This window comes from Rhinatrema bivittatum, chromosome 5 (genome assembly GCF_901001135.1).
Source record: "Rhinatrema bivittatum chromosome 5, aRhiBiv1.1, whole genome shotgun sequence".
NCBI lineage: Eukaryota > Metazoa > Chordata > Amphibia > Gymnophiona > Rhinatrematidae > Rhinatrema > Rhinatrema bivittatum.
The window spans coordinates 63632877-63652839 of record NC_042619.1 but is presented as its reverse complement, the minus strand read 5'-3'; the positions used below and the strand labels follow the sequence as shown (position 1 = coordinate 63652839).

At 41.3% G+C, this 19963-nt stretch overlaps 1 protein-coding gene across 1 annotated transcript in view; it reads left to right on the top strand.

Moving 5' to 3' along the window:
- ANGPTL5 (angiopoietin like 5) overlaps positions 1-19963 on the top strand; it is a 66387-nt gene that overhangs the window by 27020 nt on the left and 19404 nt on the right. Inside the window, exon 2 of the mRNA XM_029603148.1 lies at positions 5905-6008. Within this exon, the coding sequence (XP_029459008.1) occupies positions 5905-6008 (104 nt within the window). The remainder of the gene's footprint in view (positions 1-5904; positions 6009-19963) is intronic.

The window sequence follows — 19963 nt, the reverse complement described above, 5'->3', positions numbered from 1 at the left end:
GAGTTGTATGCTTAACAGGAATCACAGATAGCATAATATCCAAGCATCAAAGGATGAGAAACAAGATGTGTGGAAGGATTAAATCATTAATGTCCATAAAATTCATAAAGCAGTCATAATCGCTTTATTCAAGAAAATTGAAAAGGTGTCATTATGAAGCCCAAACTTTTTTTTACAAAGGTGAAAGATCCCCTGATATGGGTCATGTTTCATAGGAACTGCGTTTAGGAGGGAACCTAATAACATAATGAAATACAAAAATAAAGCATCAACAAATAAACAAAAAATGGTTAAAAAAGCATCGGAAATAAACAGAGTAATGTATATCCAAAAGGCTTACCCAAACTTTAGAAATGTTCTGGACTCTCAAACATTAAGCAAGCGTTGATTCAGATCTAATGGAAGATAAAAATTAGTTACACATGCATAATACATTATAATGATGCCAAAAGAGATAATTTGACCATAAGATAATTGAGACATCATAGTTTATTAATTAAAGCAACTGCTGCTAATCATAAGGAGAAAAAGGAAAATATAGAAATAAACTTGCTTCAGGTTACAGATGTGCCGCTCAATCTTAGTAATCAGAATAAAAATAAATGGCGTCAAGCCAGATGCTCCCAGTGTGGTATGCATAAGAATACAAAGAATGGTGTAACAGACTCAAAGTAATAAATAAAAAATGACTGAAGCAAGTTTATTTCTACATTTCTCTTTTTCTCTTTGTGATCGGCAGCAGTCACTTTAATTGATAAAACTATGATGTCTCAATTATCTTATGGTCAAATTATCTCTTTTGGTATTATTATAATGTATTATACATGTGTAACTAATTTTTATCTTCCATTAGATCTGAAACAATGCTTGCTTAATGTTTGAGAGTCCAGAGCATTGCTAAAGTTTGGGTAGGCCTTGGATATACATTACTCTGTTTATTTCAGATGCTTTTTTGTCCATTTGTTGATGCTTCATTTTTGTATTCCATTTTGTTATTAGGTTCCCTTCTTATGCAGTTCCTATGAAACATGATCCGTATCAGGGGACCTTCCATCTTGGTAAAAAGGTTTGGGCTTCATGCTGACACCTTTTCAATTTTCTTGAATAAAGCAGTTATGAATGCTTTATGAATGTTATGAACATTAATGATTTAATCCTTCCAAATGTCTTGTGGCTTAACAGGAATGCCATTTGAAAGAAAGCTAGAGGTGGCCAAACAGTGAGAAAAGCCCGGGAAATTGTTATGCTGCATATATTTTTGGACAAAAAGAACAGTGATTAGAAAAGTACATATCCCTCAAAAAGATATATAATAAGGGCCACAAGCCCACCAATGTCCCAGAAAGCCTAGTATCATAAATGGTGAATAGACAGTCAGGCTCACAGTTCTCAGTGCCAAGCTCAGTATACACGGCACTATACTGAGCTGGGTATCACCAAGATTTTAATCTTATACTAGTTTATTATTTTTGAAAACTTTATGCAGTAAAACTAATCATTATGAAAAACGTTTACCTCAGTTGAGAAAATGTTCTTCCCAAGACTTGAAGAATATCCACCAGATAACATATTTTATACCTTTAGTTTATAATGATAAACCTTGAGATGTTCCACCGTAGCATTTTGAATGAATGAACAAATAACAGAACATCTCAAGGTTTATCATTATAAAATGAAGATGTAAAATAGTTTTTCTGGTGGATATTCATCAAGCCTTGGGAAGAAGTTTTTCTCAATTGAGGTAAAAGTTTTTCACAACAGTTACTTTTATTGCATAGGGTTTTCAAAAATAATAAACTGGTATACTATTAAAATTTTGGTGATACATGCACGGCTCAGTATAGTCCGTGTAAGTTGAGCTTGGCACTAACTGCTATGGTATAGTGACCGTTTAGCTCATTTTCTATCCATTTATGATCCCAGGCTTTTTGGGACATTGGAAGGCTTGTGGCCCTTATATATCTTTTTGAGAGATATATTCTTTTGTAATCACTGCTCTTTTTATCCAATGCTATATTATTTTTGAACAGTTGATGGGCTTTTTTGTGTGTTTTTTTAGGATGCTGCATACAGCAACAGGAGCATAGTAGCCTTGCTGCTTGCTTTTCTACTGCTGGAGTGGTCTTTATTTCAAAATGGGAAACAGAATAAGGAATTCTATTATGCAGTGAGCCAAAATGTCCACTAGATGGCAGTGTTCCTTCATTATGTATACAATACATGCACTTCGTTATACAACTTCATCAGGCAGAACAAGACTTCTATTTATAGTTCTTCAATTACTCTTTATGTTTCATTGAAGCAGCATAAGAATTAGGCAAAGTTGATAATGTATATGAATTTTTGAAGCCTAATAGGTCCCTTCTTCATACAATTTACAAAGAAGCCAGTTTTTTCCATGACCACTATGGCTCCTGAAATGCTGCACTACAGTTGGATGGCACAGTTGAGTTTCTACTGCTCTCCATAACAGTCCACGTAAAGGAGAGGCCTGTTAAAGAGGACAAGTTTCATAGCCATTTACCTAAGTAACTAGAAATTTACGCAGGCAAACTAGCTGTCTGAAAATTGCACCCAGTTTGGCTAAAACTGCACACGGGATTCCATAGTGCACATCATTTTAGAATCTCCAGCCCCAGCCACCAACTTGGGAAATGGAAGAGCTGAGCAAGGAATTGAACCCAGGTGTCTTCACAGGCAATGCACAACATTGCCACTGAGCCAAAGACTGTTGCCTGCATGGTGCCCCTTTGGTGATATGGCTGGCTAGGGGAGTCCACTCTGATGATGCAACTGGCTGAGGAGGCTCCCTCTGATGACACGACCAGCTGGGGAGGTGGCCCAACTCTGATCATACAGTTGGCTTGGGAAGGAGCTCTCCTTGATGATGTGTCCAGCCAGGGGCCTCCATCTGAAGGCAAAGACATGTAGGAACTTGCTTCCACCACTACTGCAGTGATAGTGGTTACAGCAGCATGGTACCCCTTGGTCTGGTGCCTCAGACATCTCTCCCTCTCACCCTTCCCTTCCGAAAGCCCTGATTGGGCCAGGCGCATGTGTACTTTTAAACCTGAAAAGTCTTATATTCCACCTATAGGGAAGATTATCATTGTAAACAGATTATCTTTGCATAATAAGTCACTTTTCACACACAAGAAACCCAACTAAGTTGAATATGAAAATCAGGTTATTATGCAGATAAATATATAAACACACATTTAAGTGATGCAAAACAAGGTGTATAGTAAGGCATGTAAGCGCTATGCACTTACCCTTTGAAAATGTAAGGTACACTTGACCATCTAAAACACCTCACTGGAACACCTCATTTTATGCAGTCAATTTTGTGCATATAATGAAAATACCCATGCACTTTCAGGCAGCTGAACATCCACTAATTTACATATGGCTAACTTATGTATGTTAACTCTATTTGCTCCCTTACAAAAAGTCTTGAGTCCAATACTCATTTAGAGGACAAGTTATCTATCTACAGTTAGCCAGATATCTTGTCCAGGTATCTTGTCCAGTATAATCAGCAGGATAAACATCCTGCTGAATAGACTTGTTTAACGTTATCTGACTACATATAGCCAGATAACTTTAACTCTAAATGGCCATTAATTGAATATGGTCAGTTAGACCTAAACGGCCGAATTTTAAATCATCACTTACACATGTGGCTGGGCCCTGTGCATGCTGCGTGCATTTTCAAAAGGGACCAGCCACGCACGTAAGTGCTGAGTCCCGAGAAAGGGGTGGGCCGAAGGCTGTGTTCTGGGCGGGCTAGGACTGAGGACGGCAGGGACAGCGGCAGCCGGCCAGCACGTGTAAATTACTTCTGCTCCCAAGGAGCAGCAAGTGATGCATTAAAAAAAATTCTGGCAAGGTAGGTTAGCTTTAGGGGGTGGGGAGGAGAGGGGAAGGGGAAGGAAGGTTAGGTAGCGGGGCTAGGGAAGTTCCCTCCCAGTCTGCTCCTTAATTGGAGCAGACGGAGGGAACTGGGGAAGGGCCGATTGCGTCGCTGCGTGGAAATTGTAAAATTCACCCCCCCTTGCACATGCCGCTTGCACATGCATGCGCGGATTATAAAATCTGCGCGCGCACAGACGCGCACTTGTGTTTGAAAATCTACCCCAAAGTTATCAGGCCTCATGTGGTCGGTTAACTAGCTTCTTACTCGGATATCTTCAGAGATATCCAGGTAAGTAGCACATCTTAAAAAAGATAAAAATCAAGTCACGGGCCTCCCAAACCAATGCCCCCCCCCCCCCACCCCCACCCAATGTCTCTACCCTCTTCTGCACTCTGTGGTCCCAAAAAGATGCACAAAATCTTTAAAACTTTAAAAGTTCCTAAATAAGATCACTGCTGACCCAGCCTTCTCCTCCCGCTATAAAAAACTTTAAATTTCTCTCTTCTGCCTCCCTCACAGTCATCCTCTCCCCCACCCCAGGTTTATACCCTCCCATCCACCTGTTACCTGCAAAAGTGTCCCCCCTTCTCCGTGCTGGGATCGCACTTCTCTGCAGCCCTGGCTGCTTCCTGTGTAACTTAGGTTATTACCCTAGCCAGATCTACTCGATATTCAACTAGGTTTGTCTGATAACTCAACCTCTCTCCGGAAAACCCCCAAAACACCCCTTTTTTAATTCGGCTATAATTTAGATGGATAACATTTGATTTATCCATCTAAATGGCTTTTGACTATGGACCTCTGAGTGTCTAAATGAGCTACTATTTATGCATCTAATACTGCACTATGTAGTGATGTAAGTAAGAAGGGTTTTTAAAAAAAAAATTTTAATTTCTAACAAATTTTTCCACCTACTTGAGATAAAAATGTTTGCAACTGTAACTGTAGAGGATTTTAAAGATGCATCTGAATTTCTGAAATGTCATATAAAGTCCCCCACCGCCTTTGCTAGGATCATTTGATATTATTCAGGCTGCTGCTTAATTGTGAGAAATGAGCCCTGGATGTGTTTTGGCTGTGCCCAGTGACTACCCCCACATCTTTCAGTTGGACCTCTCAGGTCAATATCATGCTTTCTTGCTGTGACGATCTTGTTACTGTCTCTTTAAAAGCAGCCAGAATCAGCTAGAAAACAAATCTTAAAAAAAAAAAATGTTCCTGAGAAAATTTTTGGCTTCCCATTTGGGGGCAATGGGATAGAACAGGGGAGGCCAACTCCGGTGCTTGAAAACCACAAACAGGCCTGGGTATCAGGAGATCTACCATGAATATGGATGAGATGGATTTGTCAAATGAAGGTCAAAACTGCTGAGATGAATCGGCACCTTTATCACCGTGTTTTATATTTATAATGGCTTGCATTTATCTGTGAACTGTGTGTAATAAATACTTATTTTGTCTTTTTCCCTTTGAAAATCTATGGCCCAGTGAGATCCATGGGCGGAAAAATACCCGCAGAATTTGCAGGTGCAAACTCCCCACCGGGAAATATGCAATGGGAGTTAAAAATAAACCCTCCAGAAGTGCTGTGCTGGGATGGTTCTGGCCTTGCCTCCCTGCCCCTAGCACCACCCTCTTTCCTAGCACTGGATAGGGGGAAGAGGGATTTTCAAGAGACCTTTTTCTCTGAGTAAAAACTTGTGTATTTGTAGAGAATCCCTCTGAAAATTGCAATCTAGAAGCATAAGTGGGTACCTTAAAAATGTATTTATTTTTTTTTTTTACTAGTAAGTTGAGTAGATAAGACCTGGAAGTTATTATATGCTCATAAACAATTTAAGCTGACTTTTATAATTGGGAGCCAATTTAAACTTCAAAAATAATGCCTATTAATTAAATCCAATAAAATATTTTATGTATCTATACATCATTTTGCATAATTATGTTGGTTTAAGAAGAAGAATTATCACTGTACTTTGTAATTTAAGGAAATTTGCAAAACTCGCTCATAGCCTACTCCAGAAGTACAAAGAAAATGTTAAAAAATATGTTGGAGGAACAACAGAAATCCTTGGACTATCTTTCAAATCAGGTATCCATTTTTGACTTACGCGCGATATATTCTTTTACTTCGAGCCAACTAATTAGAGAAGTTACATGTCTAAGATTGTCAGAAAGCACTTTTATATCAATGTATTTTATTGCTCTTAAATGTAAGTTACTGTAGATCCCCTTACTTTGGGGATCCACAGTAACTTACATTTAAGTAACTTACAGAAGTATTTCTTGAACGTTAAAGCACTAAAATACTCTTGTACCCAGGGAAGGTAATTTTCCAAGACCTTTCCGGGGGTAAAACAGGGCTGAAATGGTTTACTCTAAAATGACCTACCCAATATATGGGTAAACTTATGAGCGGGTGAGCTTACCCAGACTGAGCTGAGGCATTCCTAGAGGATGGAGTTTGCATTTACACGTGTACTTTTCCATTTTAAAAAGTTTTGGGTTCAATTCCCAAAACAATTTCTGCACATAGATTTGCAGGTATAAATGTGTGGGGGTAGTTGTGGAGGGAATATTTTCAAAGCAAACATCCGCGTAAGCTGGCATATCATACACATTTTTGTGGTCAGATTTATGCAGGCTGTTACAAAATTATCCCCTTTATCGTCAAGACGCCAGCATGCCGTCTTGATTACTGACCAGTAATCAAGATCCCTGAGGAAGGAGTATAAGTAATCAAGATCAACAAGATCAACAAGGAAGTTTCGCAACCAGTCACCTGCACCTTAGGAGTCCCTCAAGGCTCGTCACTTTCTCCAACCTTATTCAATATATACCTTCTACCACTCTGCCAGCTCCTCATTAATCTAAATCTCATACACTACTTATACGCAGACGATGTGCAGATAATGATTCCTATCACTGAATCTCTCCAAAAAACCCTGGACTTCTGGAACTCTTGCCAACTAGCCATCAACAACTTGCTCACGAGCCTCAATCTGATTCTAAATCAAAGCAAAACAGAATACCTACTCATCTCCCAAGACGGAACCCACACACATCCCAGTACCATCTTGTCTTCTCAATTAACAATGTCCACACAAGTCAGAAATCTAGGGGTTATCCTTGATAATCAAATGAATTACAGATCTCTCATAAATAATATCGTAAAGGATGGATTCTTCAAATTACAAGTTTTGAAAAGGTTGAGACCTCTCCTCCATTTCCAAGATTTCCGTTTAGTGCTGCAAGCTATCATTCTCACTAAAATAGATTATTGCAACTCGCTTCTACTAGGCCTCCCCGCTAACGCCATAAAACCCCTACAGATGCTGCAAAACGCAGCAGCAAGGATCTTAACCAAGTCCAATAAAAGAGACCACATATCACCTATTTTGAAAACCCTACACTGGCTACCCGTGAAATTCAGAATACTATTCAAAGTGCTCTCAATAACCCACAAGGTTCTACACAATTTGGCACCACTCGAGCTCAAAATCCCTCTCCGATTCCACACCTCCTCCAGACCAGTAAGACAAGCCTATAAAAACAACCTACATACACTACCGATGAAGTCAGCATTAAGCAAAAGAGCCTTCTCTACAGCGGGCCCCAAAATCTGGAACTCTCTCCCACCAGAACTCAGAGCAGTGCAATGCTCATCTACATTTAAAAAAAGACTCAAGACTTGGTTGTTCAACCAAGCTTTCCCATAACAGCTTCCTGTGGAACATCTCGGCCAATGATTACCCACCTGAGAGCTATTTAGATCATCTATAGAACTCACTTAATCTATGGCAGTCGAAGACATAACCTAGTCTTATAATTAGCAACTGTTTATTTAACTTAGGCCTCCCCTTATAATTAGCAACTGTTTATTTAACCTACATTAGGCACTGTATCTTTTACTTATACCTATATTAGGCAATGTATCTTTACTGGTTAACCCCATATTTACTTATCCAAGTTATATCGACCTGTTCTTTGTAAGACATTTACTTGTCAATGTTATTGTTCTGTTAAAATGTAAACCGAATTGATCAGTAATTCTGTTATTGGAAAGTCGGTATATAAAAATGCTAAATAAATAATAAAAGATCCCTGAGGAAGGAGTATAAGACTCCGAAACACTATAGTGTCGGAGGTAAACTTCAGGACTGTGCAAGCCAGCTCTCTCTACGTGGCATTTAAGATAAGTGCACACACTAGGTACTTAAATCATACATTGACTGTGCCTCAGCCTTATCGCACCGGTTGGTGCATAAACAAATATATCTGCAACCTATGATTATACTAGCCTTAAGTAACATAGGCTTTATTAATAAGCCACAAATATATTGAGGCCATTTATGACGGTTGCAAGATATATCTATTATGAGCTCTCTTCCAGCTGAATATTTATAATTTGAGGGTCACAACTCAGACATAGCCAATCTGGATTCGCTTCAGTAACTCTCGAACGAACATTTCCATGCTCTCAGAGTCCACTAATGCCTGGGTTGGAATACCATCTAGCTCCACAGTAATCACAAAAGTAGAGACTCTCTGGCTGTGGACATCCATGAAATTACAAAAATGTGGGGCCATGGCATAACTTCCATTGGCTCATCTTTCCTGCGGGTGCAGTCTCATGCAAAATGGCCTTTTTCTCCGTAGTTGAAACATGGCAGTCCTGTGGGGTTCTGTGGTTAAGGTGAAAAGACTGGCCTATCTGGCCCCACCGGCTGTTGGGGTCTCCTGTCCTTAAGGCTCCAGCGTTCTCTGTCTGGGTCGGGTGATCTTCCCTGAGACTGTGGTGATTCAGACATAGAATGAACTTGGTAATAGGCATCCGCCACTTCCAAGACTGTCTCTAACATAAGGTTTGGGGGTCAGCTCACCTACTGCCACATAGGACATTCTCGACCATCTAAGAATTGTTCTAGCAGAACTGCATTGGCTACGTCCACCCCGGTCTTCCCTTCTGAGCGCAGCCACTTCCAGGCCACATTCTTAAATCTATGGAAATGTTCCATGGGGTTTCCCCTGGTTGAAGAACTCCTTGCTGAAACCTCTGTCAGTAGTCTTCTGGAGTAAGACCTGCCCTCTCTAGAAAGCTGTTTTGACTTTGGCATATGTAGCCATTCCCTCTGGATTGGTGGCTTGAAAGGTAGCTTGACTACTCTTTATAAGGAGGTTCCTCAAATAGGTTGTCCACCTAACTTCTGGCCATCCTGCCAGAAAAGCTGTCCATTCAAAGTTCTTCAGGAAACAATCAGGATCTTCTCCGGGGGCTATCTTAAGAACATAAGAAATTGCCATGCTGGGTCAGACCAAGGGTCCATCAAGCCCAGCATCCTGTTTCCAACAGAGGCCAAACCAGGCCACAAGAACCTGACAATTACCCAAACACTAAGAAGATCCCATGCTACTGGTGCAATTAATAGCAGTGGCTATTCACTAAGTAAATTTGATTAATAGCTGTTAATGGACTTCTCCTCCAAGAACTTATCCAAACCTTTTTTAAACCCAGCTACACTAACTGCACTAACAACATCCTCTGGCAACAAATTCCAGAGCTTTATTGTGCGTTGAGTGAAAAAGAATTTTCTCCGATTAGTCTTAAGTGTGCTACTTGCTAACTTCATGGAATGCCCCCTAGTCCTTATATTATTCAAAAGTGTAAATAACCGATTCACATCTACTCATTCAAGACCTCTCATGATCTTAAAGACCTCTATCATATCCCCCCTCAGCCATCTCTTCTCCAAGTTGAACAGCCCTAACCTCTTCAGCCTTTCTTCATAGGGGAGCTGTTCCATCCCTTTATTATTTTGGTAGCCCTTCTCTGTACCTTCTCCATCGCAACTATATCTTTTTTGAGATGCGGCGACCAGAATTGTACACAGTATTCCAGGTGTGGTCTCACCATGGAGCGATATAGAGGCATTATGACATTTTCCATTTTATTAACCATTCCTTTCCTAATAATTCCTAACATTCTGTAATTAATACTGGCATCAAGGGAGATGGCCTGGTTACAGTGGTCTGCAGGGTTAGCACCATGTTTTGTTGTAGAACTTGCATTCACAGTGTCTACTGCTGTCAATTTTATTTTGTATTGTGGCTTGCAGTTGTTGCTGCTCTGCCATGAGGAGCTGTATTAACTGCTCCATCTTCCCCGCTTCTCACCCTGCACAAGCACTGAAGTTGAGTGGCTCTCTGGGGGCAGGAGAAAGGACAAAACAAAAAAAAAACTTTTGTGGCCTGTCCGACCCTTACTAACTTTTACTTCCCTATCTGCCTCAGTGGGGCTAGGGTTATCCCTGCAGCTAGGCCCCAGGAAAAAAATATTCTCCACGTTGGCTGTGTTTTGTTTTTTTTAACTTCTGTGCAGTGTGCTTTCCACTTTAGCCCAGCACATTCCACTGCTGTCACCATATGAGGTCGCTCAGGACCAGCCATGGGTTGAGAAATAGCCAGAAGCACAAAATGAGGCCAAACTCTGGCTGGTTCCAAACAAACACAAGGCTTTATTTACAGGCAAAAACAAAAGAACAGCATAAAGACCACTTACCTCGGTAGTGTCCTGCATTAACAGACAATTAAATATATGTTGTTCTGGCACAAACTGGCTTCCTGCCTTCTCCCTGTGGCCTTCTCCACCCTTCTGGGTTCTGCCTTCTTATGCTAGACTGAAGGGATCCACTCTGGGTCCAGAATCTCTTGCTGGCTTTGGACATAAGGAGGACCTCACCAGATTGCTGTAGCCAGGCCCTTAAGGTATTCTGAGGGAGTTTCTTATATACATTCTCACAAGAGGGTAGGACTAAATAGTTTTCAAAACTATTTCAAAAAGTTATTAGTGGAGCACCACGGGATCGGTACTGGGACCTGTGCTGTTTAACATATTCATAAATGATCTGGAAAAGGAAACGATGAATAAGGTTATCACATCTGCAGGTGATACAATATTATTCAAATTTGTTAAAATGGCAGTGGAATGTGAGGAACTGCAGAAGTACCTTGTGAGACCAGGAGACTGGACAGCTGAATGGCAGATGAAATTTAATGTGGGAAAGTACAAAGTGATGCACATAGGGAAAAATAATCCCAACTACAGGTACATGATGCTGGGTTCTGAATTGGGAGTCACTACCCAGGAAAAAGACCTTGGAGTCCTTATGGACAATACATTGAAATCCTCTGCTCAGTGCATGCATGGCAGTTGTGAAAAAAGCAAATAGAATGTTAGGAAAGATCTGAAAAGGAATGGAGAATAAAATGGAAAATATCACCACTGTTATCAAGCCATGGTGCTACCACACACTGAGTATTGTGTGCAATTCTGGTCGCCCCATCTCAAGAAAGACATAGCAAAACTAGGCAAGGTGCAGAGTAGGATGACAAAACTGATAAAGGGGATAGGACAGGACATATTTTCTATGAGAGGCTATGCAGATTAGGGCTCTTCAGCTTGGAAAAAAGATGACTGAGGGGACAAATCTGAAAATAAAGAACGGTTATTTAAAATAATAACGGTTCAAGAAAGCACTGGACAAATACAGAGGCTCATTAATTGCAAAGAATTGAAAGGAAAGCCAGAGATCAACTGAGGTCCATAACATTGTAGCAGGAAGTAAACTAGGTAGACTAGTTAGATCCTTATCTGCTATATTCTATGTTTCAGTGGGGTTTTTTTTAATGAAGAGTAGCAACAATAAAAATCACCCCATCAGCGAAGGGTTTGGAAATTAGACAGTTAAAAGCTGGCAGCCCTATACTCACTAAAGAAACTAAAGAGTGTGCCAAGCCGTTGAAGCTTTTTCATTATAATTTCAGATAGGTCCACAAATATTTGGGCTTGCTCAACAATATTATTCATGGCTACTAATCCAGGTGACATTGGTGCATATCTGAAGAGCCAAACAATTCATTGTACATTCATATAAAAAAATATTTGGCCAAGAGCACCTACTGGATGTGCTTCAGAGCAGCACTTCCCAAACATTTATCCAGTATGACCCACTCTTAACAACTGAAAATTCACTCCTCCAGACAATGACTCAAGCAGCATAAGATATAACATTATGTTTTTTGGGGTGTTTTTTTTCTAAATCACAGAATCTACCCCTGAGCTGCCATAAGAAATTGGGGCTGTGACTTAGACCTTGAACTGTATGGGAAGAGGAGTGGAGGGAAGGTGCAACAGTACCAATAATGCTTAGGGGCCAGCACTGTTCTTCACTGCTTGGCTACATTATGAGGCACAAGACAGTAGGAGGCTGATTCACTAAGATTTTTTTCCCTTCCATTTTATCTGTGGGAAGAAAGTTTCAGTGAATCTGACCCTTGGTATATAGTGCTGTCCCTTTGAACCCTCTGGGAATCTGTCAAACTGCAAAGTTCAGATTTGAAGTGCATGGCAAACTCTATAAATATTTCTGAATTTCCTTGAATATCTGCAGCATAACCACAAATTCCAGAAAGGGATTAAAGGGGCAGAACTGCATCATGATGTACAATGCCTGGGAATATATTTTTTCTATAACAAAATGGATGTTTTAAAAGATATAACAAGTTTGAAACTTAAAAATGATTATTTTCTTCATCTGGCTGTTTTCTTTTGCTTTTTTGGGGCTTGCAGCTCAATCAAGGCTGACCTGAGGCAAGAAAGGCCTGACATGGAAATTAAGCCCACGTCTTCTACATTGCTGTCTATAGAACTAGCTCTGAGCCACTAAGCCAGCCCATTACAAATTATTTTAAGGATACGCCCTAGATGAGAGATTAAAAACATGTCACAGTATTTTAAAAAGACATTTTACACTTCAGTTTGGAAAAACTGACATGCTCTGAATTTATTGTTTCATGCAATTAAAGCTGCTAAGCCTGTTTGCTGATCTGTTCGACAGAGCAGTTGGTAGTTGGGTGAATTCCCTACTTGCCAGGACTATGATACTGCAACAATTAATGTTTTCATATATGGGATAAAAATGTTTCATGTAGGCTTTTCCTGCATCTGTTATAATGATTTTATGTAAAAATGATGCGTTTATAAGATTCCAGGAACAAAAGACTGGCATCTTACAGAAGAATATATATATTTTTGCCCCAACTTTTTAATCATTATTTTGTATACTCCTACCCTAGACATCATGCTCAGGTAACCTCACTGGCTATCGCTATCCAGCCTTGCTACTCTGTGGCCAGCAGGGATCCCTGCACTAGCAGGAGCTATCTTCTCTCTACTCCCAGGCCTAACCATGTTGCATCTGCTGTGTCTCTAGGTTCTACTGATGAACATGAATCTGCTGTGTTGCAGTATGCATCATTATGACTTGAGCATGTCTACGTGCTTCCTCTTAATTCCATACAGGCTTTTCCTTTCAAGTACTTCAGTAATTGGCAGGAGGAAGAACTCAAAAGTTATAGACCTGCCTGGAAGGCATACTGTTCTCTTGTCCCAAGGGACTAGAAAATGCATTTTCAGACAGTTTAGCCAAAGGCAAAAATTGTTCCCACGTAAGCTTTGTATCCTGACTATGTTGTCGAAATTCTTGTGGTCCCATGGTGTATCTGGATGCACATCATTCTGCAACAGAAACACTGAGGGTCCTGTTCAAAGGATCAACAAGCTTTGGGTAAATGTTCTTTTCTTATAGGTAAGCTATCTTATAAAGAATTAAAACATCCTACAAAAAAAGGTCTTTTTTTTAAGTTGTTGGTTTTAGCAAATAATACAGAATGAAAGTGATTTAGCGGTAAAAAAAAAAAAAAAAAGTGGTTTAAAAATGAAAAAAAAGTTCATTGTAGAGTAAGAAGAAATGAAATAGGTTCCTGATGTCAATTTAAATATATGTATTTATTTAGTTTAAGCCTTCACGTATCCTTTGTTCATTGCAGATAACAAATTTAACATACATAATCATTAAAAAAACATAAAACAACATAAAATAAAACATATTTAGCAGCTATCTGGTCAAAATTAATTCATGGCAACAGATTTTGACTTGAAATTGTATACAGACTGTGACACTGTGTACAATACATAGTTTACTCACATAATACAAAAGACTACTTGCATGGCTATGGGTTTTCAAAAGCTAAATTTAATAAATGTCTTTAGTAGGGATGTGAATCATGTCCTCGATCGTCTTAACGATCGATTTCGGCTGGGAGGGGGAGGGAATCGTATTGTTGCCGTTTGGGGGGGTAAAATATCGTGAAAAATCGTGAAAAATCAAAAAAACGTAAAATCGCAAAACCGGCACATTAAAACCCCCTAAAACCCACCCCCGACCCTTTAAATTAAATCCCCCACCCTCCCGAACCCCCCCCCCCCAATGACTTAAATAACCTGCGGGTCCAGCGGCGGTCCGGAACGGCAGCGGTCCGGAACGGGCTCCTGCTACTGAATCTTGTTGTCTTCAGCCGGCGCCATTTTCCAAAATGGCGCCGAAAAAATGGCGGCGGCCATAGACGAACACGATTGGACGGCAGGAGGTCCTTCTGGACCCCCGCTGGACTTTTGGCAAGTCTTGTGGGGGTCAGGAGGCCCCCCCCAAGCTGGCCAAAAGTTCCTGGAGGTCCAGCGGGGGTCAGGGAGCGATTTCCTGCCGCGAATCGTTTTCGTACGGAAAATGGCGCCGGCAGGAGATCGACTGCAGGAGGTCGTTCAGCGAGGCGCCGGAACCCTCGCTGAACGACCTCCTGCAGTCGATCTCCTGCCGGCGCCATTTTCCGTACGAAAACGATTCGCGGCAGGAAATCGCTCCCTGACCCCCCTGGACCTCCAGGAACTTTTGGCCAGCTTGGGGGGGGCCTCCTGACCCCCACAAGACTTGCCAAAAGTCCAGCGGGGGTCCAGAAGGACCTCCTGCCGTCCAATCGTGTTCGTCTATGGCCGCCGCCATTTTTCGGCGCCATTTTGGAAAATGGCGCCGGCTGAAGACAACAAGATTCAGTAGCAGGAGCCCGTTCCGGACCGCTGCCGTTCCGGATCGCCGCTGGACCCGCAGGTTATTTAAGTCATTGGGGGGGGGGGGGGGTTCGGGAGGGGGGGGGATTTAATTTAAAGGGTCGGGGGTGGGTTTTAGGGGGTTTTAGTGTGCCGGCTCACGATTCTAACGATTTATAACGATAAATCGTTAGAATCTCTATTGTATTGTGTTCCATAACGGTTTAAGACGATATTAAAATTATCGGACGATAATTTTAATCGTCCTAAAACGATTCACATCCCTAGTCTTTAGATGTTTCTTAAATTGCCTGCGACATATGATTAACCGGAGTAAGTATGAGTCAGTGGAAATACACTATAGAATGGGCAGGGCAATTTTGAGACCATGTACATAGCCTAAAAATTGTCCCCCTCTTCCCTTTTGCAGGTAAAATGGTGAAAAGAGTGGGTTTAGGCTGGGGGAGGGAAAGCCCTGCACACATACTTTCTGTATGTACATCAGTACCTGCTTTAAATCAGGTGGAAATGTACGTGAGTACCAAGTACCCACTCTGCACCGTCAGCTCTGATTTCAAAGGGAACCCCTCCCTCCCTCCATGGGCAGTCTCAAAATTGCCTCCAAATCTCCTTACAGTATGTTTTTTTTTTAGTGTTTACTGCTATTGCTTTATACATTTTGGTTAAACAAACTGCTCCAACAAAGATGTTCATCAGCAAAACTGATCGATTCCAGTTGTTTAGATTACTTTCACCCGTACTGAGAAAACACTAGGGATGTGAATCGTTTTTTGACGATTTAAAATATCGTCCGATATATTTTAAATCGTCAAAAATCATTAGGGCCACGATACAATACCAATTCCCCCGATTTATCGTTAAAAAATCGTAAATCGGGGGAAGGGGGAGGGCAGGAACTTACTTACTTGCCCTAAACCAATGGCAGGAAAACCGGCACACTAAAACCCCCTAAAACCCACCCCTGACCCTTTAAATTAAATCCCCCACCCTCCCGAACCCCCCCCAAATGCCTTAAATTACCTGGGGGTCCAGCGGCAGTCCGGAACGGGCTCCTGCAATTGAATTGTGTTGTCTTCAGCCGGCGCCATTTTGCAAAATGGCGGCGGCAAAATGGCGGCGGCCATAGACCAACACGATTCGACTGCAGGAGGTTGTTCCGGACCCCCGCTGGACTTTTGGCAAGTCTTGTGGGGGTCAGGAGGCCCCCCCAAGCTGGCCAAAAGTCCCTGGGGGTCCAGCGGGGGTCCGGGAGCGATCTCCTGCCGCGAATCGTTTTCCGTACGGAAAATGGCGCCGGCAGGAGATCGACTGCAGGAGGTCGTTCAGCGGCGGTCCGGAACCCTCGGATTTAATTTAAAGGGTCGGGGTGGGTTTTAGGGGGTTTTAGTGTGCCGGTTTTCCTGCCATTGGTTTAGGGCAAGTAAGTACTTCCCTCCCAAAGTTGATGAAGTATTAAGGCATTTGGGGTGGGGGATTTAATTTAAAGGGTCGGGGGTGGGTTTTAGGGGGTTTTAGTGTGCCGGCTCACGATTTTAACGATTTTCACGATATTTTAAACACCCAAACGGCAACAATACGATTCCCTCCCCCTCCCAGCCGAAATCGATCGTTAAGACGATCGAGGACACGATTCACATCTCTAGAAAACACAGTTTCCTTGAACTGGTTTACTTAACACATTAGAACATAAGAACTTGCCATACTGGGTCAGACCAAGGGTCCATCAAGCCCAGCATCCTGTTTCCAACAGTGGCCAATCCAGGCCATAAGAACCTGGCAAGTACCCAAAAACTAAGTCGATCCCATGCTACTGTTGCTAATAATAGCAGTGGCTATTCTCTAAGTCAACTTAATTAATAGCAGGTAATGGACTTCTCCTCCAAGAACTTATCCAATCCTTTTTTAAACACAGCTATACTAACTGCACTAACCACATCCTCTGGCAACAAATTCCAGAGTTTAATTGTGCGTTGAGTGAAAAAGAACTTTCTCCGATTAGTTTTAAATATGCCACATGCTAACTTCAAGAAGTGCCCTCTAGTCTTTCTATTATCCGAAAGAGAAAATAACTGATTCACATTAACCCGTTCTAGACCTCTCATGATTTTAAACATCTCTGTCATATCACCCCTCAGCCTTATCTTCTCTAATTGCCCCTTTAACCCCTCGATCATCTAACGGTCCAACTGACTCCCTCACAGGCTTTCTGCTTCGGATATATTTTAAAAAGTTTTACTGTGAGTTTTTGCATCTACGGCCAACTTCTTTTCAAATTCTCTCTTAGCTTGTCTTATCAATGTCTTACATTTAATTTGCCAACGCTTATGCATTATCCTATTTTTTTCTGTTGGATCCTTCTTCCAATTTTTGAATGAAGATCTTTTGGCTAAAATAGCTTCTTTCACCTCCCCTTTTAACCATACCAGTAATCGTTTTGCCTTCTTTCCACCTTTTTTAATGTGTGGAATACATCTGGACTGTGCTTCTAGGATGGTATTTTTTTAACAATGACCACGCCTCTTGCACACTTTTTACCCTTGTAGCTGCTCCTTTCAGTTTTTTTCTAACTATTTTTCTCATTTTATCAAAGTTTCCCTTTTGAAAGTTTAGCACGAGAGCCATGGATTTGCTTACTGTCCCCCTTCCAGTCATTAATTAAAATTTGATCATATTATGATCACTATTGCCAAGTGGCCCATTCACCGTTACCTCTCTCACCAAATCCTCTGCTCCACTGAGAATTAGATCTAAAATGGCTCCCTCTCTTGTTGGTTCCTGAACCAATTGCTCCATAAAGCTGTCATTTATTCCATCCAGGAACTTTATCTCTCTAGCATGTCCCGATGATACATTTACTCAGTCAATATTGGGGTAATTGAAATCTAAATAAAGAGACGTGGTACTGAAAATTTTTTTTCAACTTATAAAGCTGTATATAACAATGCTTATATGTATTCAGACTGTAAATTTAAGGACCATCAAACCACCCAAGTGCTCACAAGTTAAAACTTGTATTTCATGCACTTCATTTGGGTCAATTTTAATCATTGGTCCGAATCAGCTAGCATCCAATATATTAGTTTTCAATGTTCAAAGAAATGTTTTTGGTTTTTTTAGTGTATATATTTAAAACAAATGAACTTCCCTTCTGTAGCTGTCGGGGTTATAATCAACTTATAAAGCTGTATATAACAATGCTTATATGCACTGTTATATACAGCTTTATAAGTTGAAAAAGATTTTTCAGTACCACGTCTCTTTATTTAGATTGTGCTAATCGTGGGATTACATATTAAGAGAATTTTTGGATTTGGTAATTGAAATCTCCCATTATTATTGATAGGGATAAGTTAGAATTTTCTAGCTCAGGTAAGTTTTTAGTTACAGGCACTTGGACTACTTTTCTTATTATTGGAACCTCACTGTCGGGATGCCCTAATTCTAATGCATCATTAGTATCCTTTGAAGATACCTTCCTCCGAACCATGCGCTGCTGAGCGGCTGTTGGCTTTCCCCATTAGATGCACTGATGTAAATAACTGCATAACTCTGATTGGGACCTGACTGGGAAAATTAAGTCTAAACTCTAACAGGTGAATTTTCAAAGGAGTTACGCATGTAAATGTAATATACTATCGTAGCAAATTTCAAAAGCCATTTACCCATGTTAAGTGAACTTAACGTGGGTAAAACCTATTGACAATTCAATTGCATATATTGTAGCATCTTTCAAAAGCCCACTTTCAAAGGTAAAATGTATTTATACATGTAAAACCCAGTTTTAAGCATGTAAATGCTTCTAAAAATCAGGCCCTAAGAGGATAATATTCAAAGGTATTTACATGCTTAAAACTGGATTTTATACATGTAAATGGACTTTATAAAATCAGGGGTCAGTGCATGCAAGGGGGTGCACACTAGTGCAAATTGCGTGCCCCGAGCCCTCAGGGAGCCCCGCTGGCTTTCCCTGTTCCCCCCACCTTCCCCTCCCCTCCCTGTCCTGCCCCCCAACCCTAAAGAACCCCCCGTACCTTTGTTTTGGAAGTTACGCTTGCCAGATGCAGATGAAATTTCATGTGGACAAGTGCAATGTGAGGGTGAAATTGGCCTATTGGGGCTTCGAGTATGCACTATTGGGCTGGTATTACCAATCACTTGGGTTGGTGTTGGTTGCAACAACCCCATGCCTGCAGAGCTGCTGTGCTTAACATCAGCTTGCAGCAGCTCTTCTCCTTTCTATCATGCCTCTATCTTTTCCCTGTTGGGGAGAAAGAAAGATGTTGCAGGCTGCTGCCAAAGCTGATTGGCTGTGCCAAAGAAAGGAGAGAGAGGCAGTCAGTGGGCTATCGCTGGAGACCAGGTTGGCAGGGCTGAAGAAAGGACACCAGTGGGGAGAAGGCAGAACTGAGGAAGAGAGCACGTGCTTGTATGTGTATGTGAAAGAGAGAGGGAGCGTGTTCCTGTGTGCCTATGTGTATGAGAGATTGAGACAGAAAATGTTCTGTGTGTGTGTGTGTGTGTGTTTGTGTGTGTGAGAGAAAGTGTGACTGAAATGTGTGTGTGTGTGAGAGAGAAAGCATGCTTCTGTGTGTGAGAGAAAAAAGTGTGCTTCTGTATGTGTGATTGAGAAGGTGTGTGCTTTTGTCTGTGTGTGTGAGAAGGAATGTGCCTGTGTGGGAGAGACAGGAGAGTGCTTTTATGTGTGTGTGTGTGTGTGTGTGTGTGAGAGAGAGTGAGAGAGAAAGAAGGAACATGTTTTTGTCTGTCTGTATGTGTGTGTTAAACAAAGAGTGTGTTTCTGTCCGTGTGTGTGAGAGAGAAAGAGTGTGCTTTTGTGTGTGTGTGTGTGAGAGAGAGAGGGAGAAGGAACAAGTTTCTGATTGTGTGTGTATATGTGTCGGTGTGTGCGTAAGAAGGAGCACACTTTTGTCTCTGTGTGTGTGTGAGAAGCATGCTTCTGTCCGAATGTATTTGTAAGAAGGAGTATGCTTCTCTGTGTGTGTGTGTGTGAGAAGGACGGAGGGAGGAGAAAGTTTGTGTACTCCCTTGCTAATCCACAATAATCTTAGGATGACTGGAAATCA